The sequence below is a fragment of the Schistocerca gregaria genome, chromosome 1 (genome assembly GCF_023897955.1).
Source record: "Schistocerca gregaria isolate iqSchGreg1 chromosome 1, iqSchGreg1.2, whole genome shotgun sequence".
Classification (NCBI taxonomy): Eukaryota; Metazoa; Arthropoda; class Insecta; order Orthoptera; family Acrididae; genus Schistocerca; species Schistocerca gregaria.
The window spans coordinates 455,926,625-455,949,202 of NC_064920.1; the positions used below are offsets into that span (position 1 = coordinate 455,926,625).

The 22,578-nt window shown below is 37.2% G+C and overlaps 1 protein-coding gene across 2 annotated transcripts in view; it reads right to left on the reverse strand.

The window, feature by feature from the left end:
* The window catches only part of LOC126352307 (ubiquitin carboxyl-terminal hydrolase 34), a 538,206-nt gene that overhangs the window by 184,882 nt on the left and 330,746 nt on the right, over nt 1-22,578 (reverse strand). For both annotated transcript variants that reach the window (XR_007565188.1, XM_050002677.1), the window contains exons 38-41: nt 18,687-18,851; nt 5,626-5,808; nt 5,134-5,280; nt 1,952-2,204 (exon numbers count right to left, since the gene is read on the reverse strand). Coding sequence is in view for 1 of the 2 variants with exons in the window: in XM_050002677.1 (XP_049858634.1) it covers nt 1,952-2,204; nt 5,134-5,280; nt 5,626-5,808; nt 18,687-18,851 (748 nt within the window). In the remaining variant the exon portion in view is untranslated. The remainder of the gene's footprint in view (nt 1-1,951; nt 2,205-5,133; nt 5,281-5,625; nt 5,809-18,686; nt 18,852-22,578) is intronic.

Consider the following 22,578-nt stretch of genomic DNA (forward strand, 5'->3'; position numbering starts at 1 on the left):
GGGCTTCTTGGGATTACTAGGAGAACGAGGGTGGACTGTTCCTTAGTTTCAGAATTCACATACTGCACCCATGTCTCGTTTGCAGTCACTATTCTGTAAAGAAATTCCTCCCCTCCTCATTATAGCACTGAAAGAATGTCAACAATGCCAAAACCATTCTTCGAGTTTTGTGGAGATCAGTTAAAACATTTTGGTACCCACCATGCACAAAACTTATGGTAATGTAACATTGTGTGTCATTATTAAAGAGGGCTCCACTTCATACCTGAGACACACCTTCAGAAAGTTGGGAAACTATGCATATGAGATGTGGTTCCCAATTTTGTCAACATGAAGTTCATCAGTCACATCCAAATGCCTTTCTCGACCACTTTCTTCATACACACCGGTACGAACAGCCTTGAATTTTCTGCACCACTCCCCACAACTCTTATTGCTCATAACGTCATCCCATACCCACAACATTTTCAGTGAGTAATCTTAGGTGGCACTGACTCTTTACACTAGTAGGAAGTGAATTACAGAATGTATCTCGTAACTTGGGGGAGATATGGTGCAACATGACCTTCAAAGTCTCCTTTTTCCTACCATGCAAGTGCCATGAAGTGACAAGCATTTACTTATTTTTAACAGCTAACAGGAGGTAATTTATGAATAGCTCTCGTATATAAATGTGGCCTTGAGAATGTGGTAGCCGTAACATTTTGTGTAACATCAGGCAATATTACCTTTCTCAACTACCTATTACGAAGTTCTTTTAATTACCCTGTATCACCTTAGACAGCCACATAGCTCATAGATTTTTATTTTTACTATCATTATTTTTAAATAATTGCATGGCCATTGCAAACAACTTTTATGTGATTGCATTCAGTACAAATGGCCAAATTCAAAAAAAATCTGTGTATTAGAAATTGAGATGTCAGTGCATAAAAAAATTGTTACTTCCTGATATGCTGTAGAAAATGATTAAATAACAATCTAATTGAAGTCAAAATTGTGGTTATGGCAAAGTATAACAACCAACAATTCTCTCTCATAATTTTTCATTGTAATTAATGTTTCAACAACAAAAAATACAAATCACACATTTAAAAACAATCTAAGTGTTCTGTGCATGAATATAATGAAAATAATAATAACAATAATAATGCTGTGAGTGAGACTCTAAGAATCTGAATTAATGAAACACAAGCAGCAACCTAGTCAGTTGTGATGGAATATTAGTTTGTGTGTGAGCAAATGAAGAATTATTCAGACCCAGCTTAATGCAGAAACTAGCAGATCCATGTTATTTTGCAGATAATTTTTTTTAATTTTAAAGATGTATAGTTTCCTGTCTTTAGAAGCAAAAATTTTGCTAGCATGCCTAGCTGTTTCACTGCACAATATTGCAAAATCCTAAAACGCGACATCTGATTATTAGATTACACAATATGATGAGCTCAAATCCTCCCTCAACCAACAGAACATACGAATACAAAAATTAATGGTACACCATTTCTTACAACAATAAAACATTCTGCTATTCTAAATGGAGAATCTGAGGTCTTTCATCAAAGTAGCTGACATTGTTATAACTGAGGGATAACGCATTTGCAGAAAACATTGTCAGGCAAGTGAATCAGCTTAGGATGGAGAATTCTAATGGATTAACAGTCATATTTACTAGAGAAAACTGGAGGAACAAAAATAAATTATGTACAGTTTTTAGTCAAGAAAGAAACAGTTGAAAGTGAAATACAGCATGCGATAACTGTAGTTGTTATGGGAAAAAAATCATCAAGCCAGAGTATTATAAATAAAATTTAAATTTGGAAGAATCATTTTTCAAATACATAAATAACTGATATTAAACAAGTTAGTAATCAACCCCTTTACATTTTTATGTGTGTTTACTAAAAGTTTTTTTTTTTTTCAAAAAAAGAAGTCGCCTATGATTTATACGTACCAGAGCGAACACGCTGGTTATTGTGTCCAAGAAGAAAATGTTCAACCCAGGTATCCATACTCTGAAGCACCCAAGTATGAACAGTTTTATTGCGAGGAGCCTGAACTGCAAGCCAATCCAGTGCACTCTGCGCACAGAACTCAGCAACTTCCCAGATATGCTGTAATATTAGCTGAGTGAAAGGTGGCAGGCCTGTCATGCCACTAGTTGTCTCTATAAGAAGAGTTAAGATCTTGAAGAATGGTTGGCACAACTGTGAAAACAAAATACAATCACAACATACTTACATATTCCCAGTGAATAGTACACAATTATTTACAACAAAAATAAATATATGAGTTTTGTTACATAATAACATACAGGGTGAAAAGTATTTAAACTGACAAACTCTGGGAAGTTGTAGGGAACATCAAAACACATTTTCCCCTAATGTCATTTTTTCCTATGAGGATTATTTAAACTGGTGGAGGCCATATTACACTCTTCAGTTGTTAGAGGGTATATTACGTTCTTCAGTTGTAGGCAACTGCTGTCCACCAGTGTAGTAGTGCATTGTCTCTGTTTACTAATGGAGTGCTACACCTGGAATGAGTACACTGATATGGTTGGTGCAACTACGTGGCCAACAACAACGGACGAGCTGCACAGTGGGTTTATCAACAACGATACCCTAATTGCTGTATCCCACATCATACGACCTTTTGCTGCTGTGTATCAATGCCTGCGTGAGACTGGGTCATTTAGCAGATTACCTGGACAGAGACACCCTCGCACGGTACGAACGCTGCAATTTGAGGGAACTGTCTTGCAACATGCTGAACGGGGTCCTTCAATCACCACTTGTGCAATTTCATTTAACATGGGGACAAATAAGACGAATGTAAGAACAGTAATTTGAGAACAATTGTTATGTCCATTTCACTTACAGCGTGTCCACAACCTGGAACCAGTTGATTATCCACTCAGAGCACAGTTTTCGCAGTGGTACTTGAAACAGTGTGAAATGCATCCTATATTTCCATCCTCTGTGCTGTTTACCGATAAAGCAACGTTCGGGTGTGATGGAGTTTCAACATGCACAATTCACATGTTTGGAGAGAGGATAACCCACAAGCCACAGTTACCAGTGCTCATCAAATGCGGTTCTTCGTTAATGTGTTGGTCAGTGTTGTTGGGGACTGTTTAATTGGGCTGTAACTGCTACCTATGCCATTAAATGGCAGGCACTATTACAATTTTCTCACCAGAAAATTGCCAGAATTACTGGAAGACATCCCGCTCCCTACAAGAAAACACATGTGGTTCCAACATGACGAGGTGCTGGCACATTTCAGTCATCGTGTGCGTCGATTCTTGGACCGACGGTTCCCAGAAATGTGGATTGGCAGAGGTGGTCCTGTACCATGGCCTGCTCGATCCCCAGATACGACCCCTCTGGACTTTTTTGTGTGGGGAGAGATGTGCAACCTTGTTTACACAACTCCTGTTGCACCAGAAGAGGATCTGATTGCCTGGATAGTAGCAGCAGCAGCAGAAGAAACAATTCAGGATACTCCTGGGGTGTTGCCCATATGACAGAACACGATCCGAAGATGTAACCTTTGTTTACGTGTCAACGGACACATTTTTGAAAATATACTGTAACTGAAATTGGGTTGTGTTAATGTGTTGTCTCTTGGTCATAAAAAAAAATGGAAAAGTGTTTGTTGGTTTAATTAATTTGCCGGCAGAGAAATCTTCCTCTACTGGTTTAAATACTCCTCATAGGAAAAAATGACATTAGGGAAAAATATTCGTTTTCATGTCCCCTACAGCCTCCCAGAGTTTGTCAGTTTAAATACTTTTCAACCTGTAGAATATATGGTCCATATTTATATTAAGGTATCTCTCTCTCTCTCTCTCTCTCCATTTTTTATGAATAATCCTTTTAAACAACCTGGAACTGAATAGTTACTGAACTAATGCATGATAAATTGCAATTAGATAACTTGTTTTCTACTTTAGAAACAGGCAAAGCAAACAATTTAATATTTTTGCAGCCCTAACTGAAGTAGTGAAACTTATATTTGGTGTGTGTGTGTGTGTGTGTGTGTGTGTGTGTGTGTGTGTGTGTGCATGCGCGCGCGCACGCCCGCGCGCGCGCCCGCGAGCGCGTTCCCGTGCACACTGGGGGTGGGGGTGTAGGTTAGAAGATAAACAACAGTTACTGTGTTAAAGATTCACAAGATCATTTTCCTTGAATTCAATTAGTATAGGATGCATAAAAGTTGGGTTTTTCCTGGACAGACACAATACTTGCATTTTATTTTATTACAGAATGTCTTAATTAAATAATATATGTCTGTTAGGAAGTGATTTTCAGAAATTAAAACCAGTTAAGACCTGGAAATTCAAATAAGTATCTGAGAATCTACCATGTTTTCCCTTAATATACTTCCATCATCGGCAGTGTGAAACCTTGTTGCTACAATATAAAACACTGTAATCAGTTCCTTGATGAAATCCACCTTTTCGTTTGAAAATACATTTAGTTACGAGTCAAAATCCTGTAATTTGTGATAGTATCTTGTTTACAAATCTACTTTTCTACCTTATGCCTGAAACAATCATATTCTATTTTGATAGCTTCTGAACTTGTCTATACTCTCAAGAAATCTCAACTCAATATGAATTTTTAAGTGTTTATGACCATTTAGCCCATATGCCATGAGTGGCTACTGGTTTCCTTTTCAAATGATAGTGAAGGTGCTGCGATAGATTCATTAAAAATACAACAAAAATTCAACAAATTGTCTCGTCCATAAAAACTAATAGGAATAAAAGCGAAGAAGCAAACATTTTTAGTGTGTTCAACAGCACCAAACATGAAAACTTATCTATTGTCTTTAACAATTAGCTTTGGGGAAATATAATTATCATTCATTTGATTTCTGATGGAGAAGAGACATATCTGACCAAACAAGACTTAAATGACTATATGTAACACAAAAAATTACTACAATGACTTTAAAATGGCACACACAGAAACAGTTAGTGAAGAAATGAATAAAAACTCTTACAATGGTATTAGCAGGTGGTTTTTCAATATAGCATGCAAACTTTTAATTGAAGTTATTGACACATGTACTGAAAACATACTCAAGCAGTTTTAGATACTATAGTTTCCTGATCTTCTACTCTACCTCAGAATGCTTCGTTATGGCCTGGAAAATCATAGCTACAATGTGGACAGCAAGCCTCTCATTCCAGCGGCAGAGAGCATAGATCAGATTTCGTGTCTGGTGGAGGTTAATAGCATCTTTGATCTGCTGATATAGAAATGGAAACCCCTGCACAAAGCCACACATTGAGATTATTATCATTCATGCCACAGAAATGACAGTATCTTATGAAACTCATTTACAATAAGTAATAGCATCTAATGAAACTCATGTACAACAATGAATGAAAAAGCTGGTGAGCAGAAAACACACTGTGTACGACCACTGATCAGCTATGGCAGTTAAATATAACAATTTGGTACATTACTAAGTGGTTTAAAATTTCTGTATGGTGCAGTAACATTAATTTTTGAATGTTACACTCCATGATTTTCGGAAAATTAAATCACTGGCACAGTAACGTACATAGCCAGTCAAATCATTTCACACATAAAATGATTAATTAATGATTACCTTTCCACCTGCAATAGCATTTAAATCAGATGTAGATAGCTTTAGCAGATGATCAGAGCCCCTTGACTTTTCTGCAAGTATGGCAACCAAGCTGATCATCTTTTCAAGAGAGGCGGGTTTGTATTTGTCTGTTGGCAATGGTATCACTTCTTCTTCATCTTCCTCTTCACTCACCACTTCCACCTTTTAACAATGAAACAATATTAAAAAAATAATTTACAGTAATTAGACATTAATATGTTTCAACTTCTAAACAAGACAAGGACTACACCAATATCAAAAGGCTTATGAACATACGCACTCCAACATTAAAAGTTAAAGATAGCACATAAAAATACCTAAATATAAGGCCCATTCAAACAATAATAGCTGACATGCTGAATAGGGAGAAAAATGAATAAATTAAAAAAATTCCTATCTCACAACAAGTTCATCTATATGCTTGTTAGTCAACACTATGCAATTTTAATATAATAAAAAATCTTTTATCGAGCCAGCTGTAGAAAATTTATCAGTTATGCAAAGAAGTTCCAACTTCTCCATTTCACTGGATTGTTGAGATACTATCGAGTTTGTGAAGGGTGAATTAGTTTTTATCAGCAATGGAAATGTTGCAATTGTATTAGAACAATCCAAACGACTTCTTTATCTGTCTGGGTTGGCCTGATACAGCTGCAACATTTCTGCTGCTGCCAAAAACAAATCACCACACGTACTATACTTTGAAGTCCTACGTGTTTCTTCATCTACTAGCGAGTTTCCCAGAACCTTCCTGAAGCAACATTTAGTTGTATGTACCACATATTCCCACCAGCCTCCTCACCAAGCCACCCATGGTATAATAAACTATACGAGACACCTTGGTGAATGAAGTGCTGACTTGTCCCCGCACCCCCAAAGAATTGAGCAAACTCTTTCAGTTCTGTGTTTGCTGTTTGAAACATTTTTGTGTTATCTGAATAAATATTATCTGATAGTTCTCTCTTGCAGTAAGTTTTCTGAAGCCCATCAAAATTTATTCAAGGTCTTACCTAACGCAAGTTTGAAGTGGATAGTTCTTGTTGTAGCACATACTTTTGGAACAGGTTTTGGCAAGCTTGACGAGAAGTGGTCCTGAGAAATCTAAGCCTGTTATCGCAAATGGCTTAATGAATTTAATGTGGTCAGATTGTGGAGGTTCTATCTCACACCTGTGGACACCTCTGTCTATCTTACAAGGAAGGCACATATGTATGACACCTTTCACAGTCATTTGTAGTTTGATAAATTGCACAAACCGAGAAGAGTCACTGATATTGTAATTTTTGATTATTTGTTTACTTCTGCTCCCAATAACATGACAGCTGCACCAAAGAAGAACTGTGAATGATGCAGTGATCCAAAACTGGACTGCAATTTTGATACTGACAATCTCACTTTTTTTTTCATCTGGTGAAAAAGTAATTGTAAAGTGTCTAGCACAAGCCTGATTTACTCCTTCTACAAGCATTAGAGTAGACTCAGATTATCATTCCTAAATCACTGATGACGCAATCTTCCCAGAACCAGCTCCAATTAGAGTCGCATCAGAAGCGCTACAATTAAAGCCACATACAAATCTATAACCAAAAACTCTCTTATGTTATTTGAGACTTGTGCATCAACAACATACTGTTGGACAGAGCAAACTCTGAGTTTTACATGGTTCCTGCCAGGTAGCAGCAGTGTGCGCCCATTTCAGTTCAGGTAAAAATGGTGTCGGGAAACAGGAAGCGTTTTGTGTTCTCCATTTTGTGCAATGCAGGTCAAAAATAACTGTTCACTGTGACTTTCGTTCTATGTATGGTGTAGATCCTCCTACAGCACAGAGCATTAGATGATGGCATGAACAATTCCAAGAAACAAGATGTTTGTGTAAAGGCAAATTACCAGGCCATCCCTGAGTGTCTGACACTCCGCCATAAAACAGAACACTGTTACAAGAAGAACATCTATCAATATGCTTGAGAACTTTCTTCCCCACAGTTGGAGACTGATTTGAATTACATCATTTTCCAAGAGGATGGGGCACCATCACACCGACATCTGGAAGTGTGGAAATTTTTAAATCAAAGATTTACTGAATGATTGATTGGTCACACTGGACCAAATGATTCAGCCCTACATTACTGGCCTCCAAGGTCACCAGACCTGCCTGTGTGTGATTATTTCTTGTGGGGATTTTTAAAAGATTCTGTTCATGTGCCTCTGTTACCAATAATAGTGAATGAACTAAGACATCACATACCAGCAGCTGACGAAGCTGTAATTCAAGACATGCTTGGTGCAGTGTGGGAACAAATTGAATACTGAATTGACATATGCTATGTATCTCAAGGGGGGCATTTTGAACACCTATGAAAAGGTATGATTTCTTTTCTTTTGAGTTTTCTATTCATCAAAAAACAAAAGTCACTGTATATGTTTATTAGTTTCAGAAATATAGATGTGTCAAATCGATGATTTTTTTTTTATACACACTGTATTTGTTTGATTTCCTTAATGACTGGCTCCTGTATAGATTGAATAACATGGGGAATAGGTTAGAACCCTGCCTCACTTCCTTCTCGACCATTGCTTCCCTTTCACACCCTTCAATTATAATAGATGCCATCTAGTTTCTGTACAAATTGTAAATATCTTTCTGCCCTTTGTACTTTATCCCTGCTTCCTTCAGAGTTTCAAAGAGTATATTCCAGTCAACACTGACAAAACTTTCTCTAAACCTACAAATGTTTTAAAAGTAGGTTTGTATTTCTTTAATCTACTTTAAAATGTGAATGAAAGGGTCAGTATCTCCTCTTGTATCCCTACATTTCTTCATAAAGCAAATTGATCTTCTGCAATGTCGGCTTCTGCCAGTGTTTCCATTCTTCTGTAAGTAAGTCATATCAGTTTTTTGCTAGCATGACTTATTAAACTGATAATTTGGTAACACTCACACCCATCAGCCTTGCCTTATTTGGAATTATATTATTACATTCTTTTTGAAGTCTGGAAGTATTTTGCCTGTCTCATTATCTTACACACCAGACAGATTAATTTTTTCTTGGCTAGCTCTCCGAAGGATTCCTATAATTCTAAGGGAATATCATCTATCCCAAGGGCCTTTTTTCCACTTAGGTCTTTCACAAGTCTGTAAATTTCTTCTCACAAAATCACATTTTCCAATTGATCTTTCTCTTCCCTTTCTATAATATCACCTTCAAGCTTATTTCCCTTGCAAGGCACTTCATATATATTCCTTCCATTTTTCACTTTTCCTTTCTTGGCTTAGTACTGGCTTGCTATCTGAGCTCCTGACATTCATACAGCTCCTTCTCTTTTCTCCATTTTGGCAGCATCTATCTTTCACCCTGTCATGCATGAATGTTTCGAGTGGTTACAAATATTACAGTTCAGATAACTTAACCAAGCAATAGCCTTTGTAAATAGGCCTTCATGAAGTTTTCTGTCCCCTTGTTACTGTGCATTCACTTATAAGGTGTTTTGCTTTTTGCTCCATTGCATCACATTCGCGTTCTGGACAGTGCACAGTACCTCTTTCACGGACAGCATCTTTGCAGCTGGATGCCTGTATGCATTAAGAGTCAGAGTTTGACAGACATTTGTATTATATTTTTGTTCTTGGGCTTCCACAGCCAGAGTCAGGTTGAGTAAAATCATTTTGGTTATTAGGCCAAGTCATTATGAAAAACTGAAACAACTAAAATGTTGCAGTTTCAACTGATGTCTCTGTGATCCTCTTCAGGGCAACAAATTGCTGGATTCTGGTGATGGTCTTCCCCTATACACTGTCTTATTCTGGTTGTAAGGGGCTACAGACATCACTTTCTGGGATAGGCCAATTCATAGTAAAAATTGTTGTGGAGGAGTGGCTGTATGGTAGCTGTGCTATTCTGGCAGGTGACTGATAGGTAATAAGGAATCAGCGACTTGTACTCAAGGATAGTGTTTTCCATCAGCAAGACATTGATGCCACACAGCAGTTTTCTTATGGACATTGGTTTGTACTGTTGAACTCGAGACACAAGCAAATGTTGGTGGCCGAACATATGTGGTCCGATGGAATGGGATCACTGGCAGCCAAATCGATGCTAACTTATAGCCATCATACCTGTTGATGCTGATAGGGCATTTAATTATTTCACTGGCCTTTTATTTTTGGGTGCTGAATCCACAGTTGTCGATCAAGCACTAGAGGTTCTTGAAAATCAGTAGATCGGTGCAATCCTGGTGGTTTTGAGCTGCAGCCGATTTGTTGCCCTAGTCATACATAGCTTCCGTGCTCTGACATGCAAGTTCTGATTGCTCTTGGTTTCACAACATAAACTTTGTCACATTCAAATCAAAGCCCATAGACACCTGCTGCATGGAGAGCAACTACAGAATACTTCATTGGGCATCAACAGATCTTGGATCTTCAGGCCACTTGGAATATTGGTTTAATTCTTCTGTGGCACAGTATCTTGCCTACACAGTCACTGATCCTTCTCAAATAAGGTTAGCGAGCAACAGGAAGAGGTTCTCCGTTTGTTTTATTTTCACTATACCTCAGTGTTCACAATATGTTTTTGTTAACCTACATCCATTCCCATGAAAAGTTATCCAGATCTTGTTTTATTATGTTGGCAGTTGGCAGCATCACTAATCAAGCGAGCTAAGGTTGTCTAGCAGCAAACTAGAACATACAGTGTATAAGAAATTGATGCACACCATTAGGTATTTACATGTGGAGTTACACCACCACTGAGCACTAAAGAATGCTGTTCTATGTACAAGGATAGTGAAAGCTGCAGGATAACACTACCTCTGGTACAAGCTAGTGGTTTGTTATTGACTAAAAATCACTTGTCAGAATAGCACAGGCAATAACCTACCATACAGCCATTGCTCACCAGCAATCTTCATTTTAAATTGTCCAACAGGCACCCAGAATGTGGCATCAGTAGCCACATGACAACTGAAAGAAGGCAGCATACAGAAAAAGAACATCACCAGACTCCAGCAGTTAGTCACCCTGAAGCAGACCACTGCAATGTTGATCAAACTGTCAGCATTTTTGTTTTTCTAATGTTTCATAACGACTTGCCTAATACCCAAAATGATTTTATTCACATAATATTTGCTGCACTACATTAAATTATTTTGTTCTTTGTTGTACGTTGTGTCTATTACTTTATTTTCCAGACTTTTCTGGCAAATAATTACAATTTTAATCTTCATCATAATCAGTAATTTGACTTTACTGATAGCTAATAGCTTCCTTTTGACTTTTCCATGCATTAAGGTCTTCAGCCAAAATCACTGATGTTGCTCCTGGATATTCTAATGTCATCTGCCCACTTTCTATTAAACCATGATTTCTGTCTCTTATTGTGTGTGTAAATTAAGAGCAAAACTTCCTTGGCCCATCTAGTATCCTTCCGCCTGGTCACGTGTCTCTCCCATTTACATTTCAAGCAAATGGAAACTCCAAGTAGAAATCTCAACAATGTAGGAAAATATAGATTGCTACTTACCATAAAGAAGACACATCAAGTTGCAGACAGGCACAATTAAAAGACATTTACATATAGGTTTCAGACACAGCCTTCGTATAAAAAAACCACCTAACACGCACGCACACACGCACACACACACACACACACACACACACACACACACACACACACACACACCATTCACACCCACAAGCAAGCACACCTCACGCACACGACTGCCAACTCCAGCATCTCAAGCCAGAATGCAGCTATCACATGCGATGCAAGCAGGTATCTGGTGGGGAAGTGGAAGGGGAAGGGATAATAGTGTACGATTGGGAAGAGGCTGTGGCCAAAAGCTTTATGTAAGTGTTTTTTAATTGTGCCTATCTACTACTTGATGTGTCTTCTTTACGGTAAGAAGCAATATGTTTCCATTTCAGATTAGATTAGATTAGATTAATACTTGTTCCATAGATCATGAATACGACACTTCGTAATGATGTGGAACGTGTCAGGTTAATAAAAGATGTCTGTACAAGAAATTACATTACACAAAAGATTGCATGACACTAATGATTAATAATTTTTTTTTTTTTTTTTTTTTTACTTACTTTATATCTAAAAATTCAGCCAATGAGTAGAAGGAGTTGTCATCTAGAAATTCTTTTAATTTATTTTTAAATGTTAGTTGGCTATCTGTCAGGCTTTTGATGCTGTTTGGTAGGTGCCCAAAGACTTTTGTGGCAGCATAATTTACCCCTTTCTGTGCCAAAGTCAGATTTAACCCTGCATAGTGAAGATCATCCTTTCTCCTGGTGTTATAGGTATGCACACTGCTATTACTTTTGAATTGGGTTGGATTATTATCAACAAATTTCATAAGGGAATATATATACTGTGAGGTTACTGTGAGGATCCCTAGATCCTTAAATAGATGTCTGCAGGATGACCGTGGGTGGGCTCCAGCAATTATTCTGATTACACGTTTTTGTGCAATGAATACTTTTCTACTCAACGATGAATTACCCCAGAATATGATGCCATACGAAAGCAGTGAATGAAAGTAGGCATAGTAAGCTAATTTACTGAGATTCTTATCACCAAAATTTGCAATAACCCTAATAGCATACGTAGCTGAACTCAGACGTTTCAGCAGACCATCAATGTGTTGCTTCCAGTTTAACCTCTCATCAATGGACACACCTAAAAATTTTGAAAATTCTACCTTAGCTACAGACTTCTGTTCAAATTCTATATTTATTACTGGAGTTTTGCCATTTACTGTACGGAACTGTATATACTGTGTTTTATCAAAATTTAAAGAGAGTCCGTTTGCTGAGAACCACTTAATAATTTTGTGAAAAACATCATTTACAATTACATCACTTAGTTCTTGGTTTTTGGATGTTATTACTATACTTGTATCATCAGCAAAAAGAACTAACTTTGCATCTTCATCAATGTGGAATGGTAAGTCATTAATGTATATCAAGAACAGTAAAGGACCTAAGACCGAACCCTGTGGGACCCCATGCTTGATAGCACCCCAGTTTGAGGAATCAGCTGTTTTAACATTACACGAACCACTTATTTCAACTTTCTGCATTCTTCCAGTTAAGTATGAATTAAACCATTTGTGCACTGCCCCACTCAAACCATAATGATTTAGCTTATCTAAAAGAATTCCATGATTTACACAATCAAAGGCCTTTGAGAGATCACAAAAAATACCAATGGGTGATGTCCGGTTATTCAGAGCATTTAATATTTGATCAGTGAAAGCATATATAGCATTTTCTGTTGAAAAGCCTTTCTGAAAACCAAACTGACATTTTGTTAGTACTTTATTTTTACAAATATGGGAGGCTACTCTTGAATACATTACTTTCTCAAAAAATTTTGATAGAGCTGTCAGAAGAGAGATTGGGCGGTAGTTGTTGACATCCGACATATCCCCCTTTTTATGCAATGGTTTTACAATGGCATATTTCAGTCTATCAGGGAAAACACCCTGCTCCAAAGAGCTATTACATACGTGGCTGAGAATTCTACTTATCTGTGGGGAACAAGCTTTAAGTACTTTGCTGGAAATGCCATCAATTCCGTAAGAGCTTTTACTTTTCAGCGAGTTTATTATTTTACTGATTTCAGAGGGAGAGGTTGGTGGAATTACAGCTGTTTCAAACTGTGCAGGTATGGCCTCTTCTATTAATAGCCTTGCCTCTTCTAGTGAAGATCTAGATCCTATTTTCTCCACAACATTTAAAAAATGATTATTCAAAATATTTTCAATTTCTGATTGTTTGTTAGTGCACTTGTCATTCAATTTTATTGCACTAAAGTCTTCCTGTGCTCTTGGTTGCCCTGTTTCCCTTTCAATAATATTCCAAATTGCTTTAATTTTATTATCAGAGTTACTGATCTCAGACATGATACACATGCTTCTGGACTTTTTAATAACTTTTCTTAGTACCGCACAATAGTTTTTATAATATTGAACAATTTCGGGGTCAGTACTCCATCTTGCTGTTAGATACAGTTCTCTTTTGCGGTTGCAAGATATTCTTATTCCTTTAGTTAGCCAAGGTTTTTTATATGTTTTCTTGGAATTATGTTTAACTATTTTCTTGTGAAAACAATTTTCAAATACCCTTAAAAATGTATTGTGAAATAAGTTATATTTCAAGTTTGCATCGGGTTCCTTATACACTTCATCCCAGTCTAGCTGCTGTAGGCTTTCCCTAAAGTTTGCAATATTTATATTGTTAATTGAACGCACTGCTTTGAAAGTCTGATTTATTATACTGCATGGAGCTATGTCATGTACTGTAACAAGCTGTGCACTATGATCTGAAAGACCATTCTCAACAGGATAAGCATTTATGTCCTTAAACTTATCTTGGTCTATAAAAAAGTTATCTATCAATGTACTGCTGTTCTTTGTTATCCGAGTAGGAAAATCAATGACGGAGCTCAAATTGAAAGAACTGAGTAATACTAAAAGGTCATTCTTCCTATTACACTCTTTCAGGGAATCAACATTGAAATCCCCACAAATGATAATTTGCTTCCCCCTGTCTGACAGATAGCACAACAAAGCATCCAAGTTTTCCAGAAATAGCTGGAAATTCCCTGAGGGGGACCTATACACTGTTACAATTATGAAAGTGCCATCCTTTAGTTTAAGTTCAGTGGCACATGCTTCCATATGTTGCTCTACACAAAATTTTTTAGTTTCTAAATTTTTTGCACTGTGGAAGCTTTTGACATATATGGCAACTCCTCCTCTCATCATATTATCTCTACTTACATGTGCAGCTAATTTGTACCCATTGATGCTAACCTTTTGCATATCAGTGACAATGTGATGCTCAGACAGGCATAGTACATCTATTACATTCTCAGTTTCTATATCTTCTAAACAAAGCAGAAGCTCATCAATTTTATTGTTCAATCCCCCAATATTTTGATGAAATATACTAACATTTTTCATTTTACTTTTGCAACTATCTTGAACTTTTTTGACATCTTTAGTACTTGCATGGCTGAGTTTCCCACTGGACACTGATCTTACACTAAAAAAGAGTTTCCACCATGAGATGTAGTTCCTCCCCCCTTTAAATTTCCTGCTATCAGCCCAGCCAGTTTACCCTTCCCTTTCCTGTTGAGGTGTAGGCCATGTCTAGTATAGTCCCACCTACAGAGTGAATCAACACGAACCACACCAATGTGTGACCCCGCATCAGATCCAAGTAGCCGTTCCAACTCCAAATTAACTCTCCTGACAGAAGAGGTCAAATGAGGTCGGTCGTGGCGCTCCAGAACCGACACAAACCCAACACTGGTATGATTCGATGCCGATGCAATATTTGCCAGGTCACACTCTATGCTGTACCCCGGATCTCTGTCAATACTGTTGCCCGGCCCACCCACAATAACCACGGTGTCTTCCTTAGTAAAACCTTTACATAGTGAACCTAAATCCTCTGTAACCTGCCCAAGTTCAGCACTAGGTTTGAAAAAACTTGTGACCTGGTAATCCAACCCTAATTCATCCTGCAGAAGTTGGCCCACACCCCTAGCATGCGAACTACCTAGCAACAAGACTTTCTTTCTCTTTGCAGACTTCCCTACATTCTTAATCAATTTGCTGCTGAAAGCTTGTTGAGCCCTGTGGACATCTACTTCTGTGAGAGGCTCATCAGTTTCTGACTGAGGCAACAGGTCAAACCTATTTTGTACATTAATAACAAAGCGGTCAGAAGAATTTCTTGGCCTGTTCCTCATGCCTGTTGCCACTTCCCACCCCTGTTTACCCTTCTCCCCCCTTAACCTGCCCAGTTCTCGCCTAGCCTCATCTAACTCAGCCTGAAGGGCAGCAATTTTCCCCTCCTGTTCCACAATCTTCCTATCTCTACTGCATAGCCTACAGAACCACTGATGAGTCTCGCTCATTTTCCCAATTCCCACGCCACTACAGTCGCCCCAATGAAAAAAGTTACTACATCCATCACACCAGACCCCGGAGCTAACGATCCTACGGCACGTCAGGCACTTTACACTCATGGTACAAATCTATTTTAGTGACAGAAAGACAATTAAGTTACCGGAAAACAATGAAAATACGTGTACGAAAAATTAGGCCTACTCGCGACTATGTAAACCGTGGTTCAGAAGTTTTTTACTGGAAATTACTTAAGAGATGACGATACTCTACAGATATAACGGCAGCAAACGTATTTAGCACACTAAACTATCAGTAAATGCACTTAAGATTGCGGTATGAAGTTTAATCTGAAAACTCAAAAGTTCGGCCTGGCCGCGATATGTAAACAAAATGAACTTTACGTGATTACTGTGAAAATACGCGAGTAAGACAAAAACCTTTAATGGTATGCTTGCAGAGCACTATAATTAACGTAATAAATTAGTTTAAAGTGTTAAAAAACAGTTTATTACTACTTAAATTACTTATCTTGTACAAGAGCTGTGACTCAGACGTCCGTGTAGCAGGCGCAGGGCTACCAACTCCATTGCTCATTGAATTGGAGTCAAAATTGCAGATTTGATTCCAGTTTTTTCCATGATACTTTATTCAGAGAAATGGAAACGAGACAGATGGAAGAAAAGTAAATGAACTGTTTATCATTAACTTTCCTGGCATATTCAAACTGTGTTCCGGACCAAGACTCGAACTTGGGACCTTTGCCTTTCACAGCCAAGTGCACAACAAACCAAACTATACAAGCACGACTCACAATCCATTCCTGTAGCTTCAATTCTGCCAGTACATCTACCTTTCAAATTTCATAGAAGCTCTCCTGCAAAACATCCCCAAGGCTGTGGCTAAGCCACGTCTCTGCAATAAGCTTTCTTCCGGGAGTGCTAGTTTTGCAAGGTTGGCAGGAGAGCTTCTGTGAAGTTTGGAAGGTAGGAGACAAGGAACTGGCAGAATTGAAGCTGTGGGTAGGGATCGTGAGTCATGCTTGGACAGCTCAGTTGGTAGACCACTTGCCCACGAAAGGCAAAGGGGCTGAGTTCAAGTCTTGGTCTGCCGCACAGTTTTAATCTGCCACAAAGTTTCATATCAGTGCACACCCTGCTGCAGAGTGAAAATTTCATTCTGGAACTGTTTATTATTTTATTTTATTTATTTATACGTCAAGTTCCATAGGACCAAATTGAGGAGCAAATCTCCAAGGTCAAGGAATGTGTCAGTACGGAAGTTACAACAAAAAGTAATAACAGATAAAAATAAAATGTTTATGAACCCAAAAGAAGTCAAGCCATAAGTTTCAGTAAACACAGTCAACAATAAAACATAAGAATCAGCTTAATTTTTCAAGGAACTCCTCAACAGAATAGAAGGAATGACCCATGAGGAAACTCTTCAGTTTTGATTTGAAAGTGCATGGATTACTGCTAAGGGCACTAACAGTTAATACGCTTATCCCACTGTGAAAGATGACACGAAAAAATGTTTGCAGTTGCCTATGGAACTATGACCGCACCCAGGTGTGCACCTCTCTGTCCTAAGCAAATCAATGCCCATGTATATCTTTCTTCAGGGATCCAAAAACAAGGAAATTGCATGGGGAGATACTGAAAATGTAGGGAGGATGTGCAAGAGCTTACCACTGAAACTCTTGCAGTGTACTCTGAACAACCCACAACAGGTTGGGGGGTTAGAATGTTGTCAAGGCTATTTTGACTATGCTGCAGATTGTTCACTGGGAAGCACTTACACACACAGTCCTATTCTCTCCCCATACAATTTCCACATTTTTTAGCCCTGAAGAAGACATCAGTGGATATTGATTTGCTTTGGATGAAGGGGTACATATCTGGGTACAATCTCAACTGAAAACATATTTCCATGAAGACACCGACTGTCTTGTCTCGCAGTAGGATAAATGTTTTTACAGTTATGGTGATTACTTCTGAAACAATAAACAGTTTACTTACTTCTTTTCCATCTGTATCATTTTCACGTGATTGCCCCTTGTATATTTGTTTGTTTTGCTATTTAGCTTAGTAATTCCCAATACGCACCTTATCGCTTTCTGCCAATCACCCCTCACTCTCTAAATGCTTTTCATTTAAAACGCCATGTCTCATTCTTGTATGTAAAAACTATCGCATGATGGTCATTAACTTTATGTTTCAAACTCATGGGAATTTGGTTTTGAAAGTTCTATTTAGTTTTCCAAAAGTGCTGCAGACCACTGGTTGATAACTGTTTGTTTCTGAAGACAGCATCTTTGTTTACAAAACACGACAGTTTATGTGTGATGTTTATGACAGAGAAAGGAATCTGTGACCAATGGCACACCAAAATTTTAATACAACACACCCATGTCAGACTAACACATGTAAATCGACTTGATGGAGGTTTAAACCTTCGAAATGCATTATGGATAAAAATAAACAGTGACTGGTACAAATTTGTTGTTTCATTTGATGTCAATAACAGTAAAGCCTAACCTAACATGTTCACATTTAAAGTTAATCTGTTTGTTTCTTCTGTTGTCAACTGGATTCACCTTAAAATGTTCTAACTACAGAAACTTATCAACTGGTTCTCTAACTTCACTGCTAATATGTATTATTTTCTGTTCAGTGCAATGATTGCCTATTTCTTTACTCAAACCATTTTTATATCTTCTATCAGCCTTCCGGAGATATGAATAGTCCTGTCACAAGTTTATTTATGGAAACTGAAAGTACAGAACCTTCCTTCATCTCATATTTTCTTTTTCTTTCCTTATATATATATATATATATATATATATATATATATATATATATATATATATATATATATATATTTTAAGGGGGCTCTCTCAATTCAAAAACCTGACACTGAGTGAAAACCTTGTTGATTCTCAGTAAATACATCTTTAAACATTTACAGAGTAAAATATGTTTCACTTTTGAATTCTTTTAAAATTTTATTATTTGGGTATTACATGTAGCGGGAAAGCACTGAGTTGTCTTACAATAAATGACTAGCATTTGCTACAGTTGGGTGTGGAAAGAAGAGGAGGAGATACTCACGTATTCCTGCTGTGACTTCTGACCTAAGTAGAAGCTCACCATCATTGAAATAGCTTGTACAGAGAGAAGAAACTGACTTTCTTCTTCCCCCATTTTGATGAATTCATTAAAGAAACTGAAGTATTCTGTCAGATTCTTCAAATGTGCCTTAGCACCATGTTCCATCTGTAAATAAATCATAATTAGTTAATAAAAACCACAATATATGCTAAATAATTTACATACAAACTATTTTAAAAAGGCAGCTTATTTGAGGGAATTATGTGCATCAGTTTTCTGGTGCCTAACTTTATAGTTGTCAATTAGTTGTGCAACTGTAACGTTCATTGCAGTTCGAAGTTTGAAGATGAGGGAGAGATAGACATAAAAGAATTAACACCAAAAAATTCACCACAAATTTGATACTACAGCTCATATCGTGGTTATCATATGTTATGCACTGATATACAACAATTGATATTGTCTACCCTGTCTTGAAGCAATGAAATCATTTGCTTAAATTGATTACATATTTCTAGAAGGCTTCTGACACTGTACTACACAAATGGCTTACAGTGAAATTGCGTGATTATGGAATATTGTCTCAGTTATGTGACTGGATATGTAATTTCCTGTCAGAGAGGTTACAGTTCGTAGTAACTGATGGAAAATCATCAAGTAAACCAAAGTGATTTCTGGCATTCCCCAAGGTAGTGCAACAGGCCTTCTACGGTTCCTTATAATGATTTAGGAGGCAATCTGAGCAGCCATCTTGGGTTGTTTGCAGATGGTGCTTTAGTTTACCATCTCCTAAAGTCGTCCTATGATCAAAATGCATTGCAAAACAATTTGGCCACAATATCAGTAGGGTGCAAAAAGCGGCAATTGACTATAATTAATGAAAAGTGTGAAGTCATCCTTGCAAGTACTAAAAGGAATCCACAAAATTTCGGTTACACAGTAAGTCACACAAATCTACAGGCTGTAAAAACTAAACTACATAATTAGTGATTTTGAATAACTTAAATTGGAACAATTACACAGATAATATTGTGAGTAAAGCACACCAAAGACTGTAATTTATTGGCAGAGCACTATAAAATGTAACAGGTGTACTAAACAGACTGCCTACACTACACTTGACCGTCCTCTTCTGGAGTACTGCTGAATGGTTTGGGATCTACATCAGATAGGACTCATGGAGATCATCAAACAAGTTCAAAGGAACTGGTGGTAGTCATTAAAATAAAGTCATTTTTTGTTGTGCCAGGACCTTCTCATGAAATTTCAATCATCAGCTTTCTCCTCAGAGTGTGAAGACAGTTTGTTGGCACCTATCTACATATGGAAAAATGATCATAATAATAAAAGAAAAGAAATCAGAGTTAGCACAAAAAGCTTTTTTTTTTCTTGCACACTGTTCAATAGTAGAAGTAGTTGTAAGGTTGTTCGACGAACTTTCTGCAAGTCACTTAATTGTGAATTGCCGAGTAATTACATAGATGCAGAAAAAAAGGAAGAAATATATTGACAAATAGAATGAACAACAATCTGTGCTGATCATCGTGACACCTCATCTGTCTACGGAAACCTTTTACTGATTTTGTAACAGGTGAAGACTCATTCAAATGAACAAAACTGTAATCAGGGACTGATGACCTAGCAGTTTGGTCCCTTCCCCCCTCTTTTAAACCCACCAACCAAAACTGTAAAAATAAAAATGAATTGCACAATAAAATGGGAAAACGCTCATTCAGTAGTTCCTACTCATTCTGAACGTTTCTATTGGGGTATTTAGATGTTGGGATAACTTACTTTATTAATGACAGCTGACGTATAATATTTCAAGTGGAAACATATTTTGTCAGCACATTTACAATGTTGTTGTTCTGAAACATGTGTAAGTAGTTTGGTTAGTAAAATTTGACTCTATGGCTCAGTACTCCTCATTTAACGGCCAGAAAATTTCATGTAAAGAATATGGTTCATAATGAAATACTTTTATAGTAATTTATTAATCATTTGAACTTAACCATATGTTTCTCTCTCAAAGGTGTCGTCAATGAATACTAACATATAATGATGAAATGTATCAGTTATGATGCACACCAATAACAAACAACCTGGAGACTGCGTAAGAGAGAAGCTATACATCACTCGTTCTAGTCAAAGTAACAGTATGAATTTCACTGTGACTTAAGAGACTGAAATACCTACAAGTATATTATGCAAGATTGAATAACAATAATGGAAATCCCTGAATGGAATAATGTGAAACATTAAGGGAAAGGGAACCACTCACCTTTAGCAGACTGAAGTGTGAAGCATAGAAACACCTAACAGAAAATACTATTCACACAAGCTTTTGAACTTTCACTTTTTTTTCTACTGAAAGTACACACATTCATAAACACAACAATGCAGGCACTTAAACGCACATGGCGAGACATGCTATGACCACAGGAGTGTGCATTTGGGTGTCTGTGTTGTTGTGTGTATGTTTACTAGGAAAACAGCTAGTGTGAATAGTGACTCCTGTTAGGTGTTTATACACTCCACACATCAGTTCGTTAAATGTGAGTGGTTGGCTTTCCCTTATTTTATGTTTCATGAGACTGAAATGCTAAATATATATTATAAGAGGAATATCACTGTTAAACTTAACCTACCATTCATTTAATGTGAAAAACATTTGGGACTATTATTGCCCCCAAGTTGTGGATTCCTAGACTATCATGAGTATTGCTGTTGATAAAACAAAAATGAGTGGTACAGATATGATCATAAGATTGGTGGTGAAAGAGTATAAGCACAAGGTTTGTCAGCTATTTTGGGCCTAGAATTCTGAATCAAGTCAAACAACAAACTATGCATAGCCGCACTCAAACTATCTTCAAGCTCCATTTTCTGTACTCTTTCTTATTTTTGCAACAATTTACACTTTCCTGTCTGGAGCAATGATTTGCACGTGACATGAAAGATTTGGCAAATGCTTTCATAGTGACAAAGTATTAGTATGATTACTCTTGTTTATTTATGGATGCAATTTAAGTTTGCATTTTAACTAGTTTTTCACTCTGTGAGGTGAAGTACCCATTGTATGAGAGCCATTTCTTTGACTATCCTACTCCTTATGGTAGGACAAAGCAATGACAGCAGTAAGACTCACTGTGTATGGTCCATCTTTTTACTTTGTGTACACTGTCAAAATAGAGAATCAAAATTTAGGTCCAGTTGAGACTGTGGGGTACTTAGATAGTTACATTTTATTACTATCATTAATAAAAACTGACAACATGAAATAGGCAGAAGTAGCACACCTGTAACATTAGACTACAGTTTAATGGTACACTAAATGACTCTTTTCCTTCCCAACAAATATCTAGGTGTAATGCTTATATCAACCATGGAATGGAGTGAGCAACTCACAACAGTGAGTTGTACGGAAGGTGAAATGGCTGGCCATGTTTTACTGGGAAAGTATTGGCATAGTGCAACGAACCTATAAAGCGTTCACATAGTGTACTTGAATATTGTTCAATTACTCATTGAGTGCATGTGATATACATCATGTTAAGAGGTATGTGGTTATACGTGTCAAGAGTGTTACAGAGCTTAGTTGGGAATCATTGGCAGTAAAGGTACAACCATTTGACAAGACACTATTCAGAAAATTTAGAGTACCACCATCTTTAAGATTACAAAATGAATCTACTACCTCCAATATTCATCTCATGTAAGGACAAAACAGGAAAATTACGGATCCTAAACAGAGGTATACTTACAACAATTTCCATAGCAAACTGATAACTGTTAATACTGTTGAAATATGAGATAACTAACTGATACAAAATTTCAGCCATTCTCAGAGAAACTACTAATGACGAAAGTTTGGAGTTTGCAGCTGAGTTAA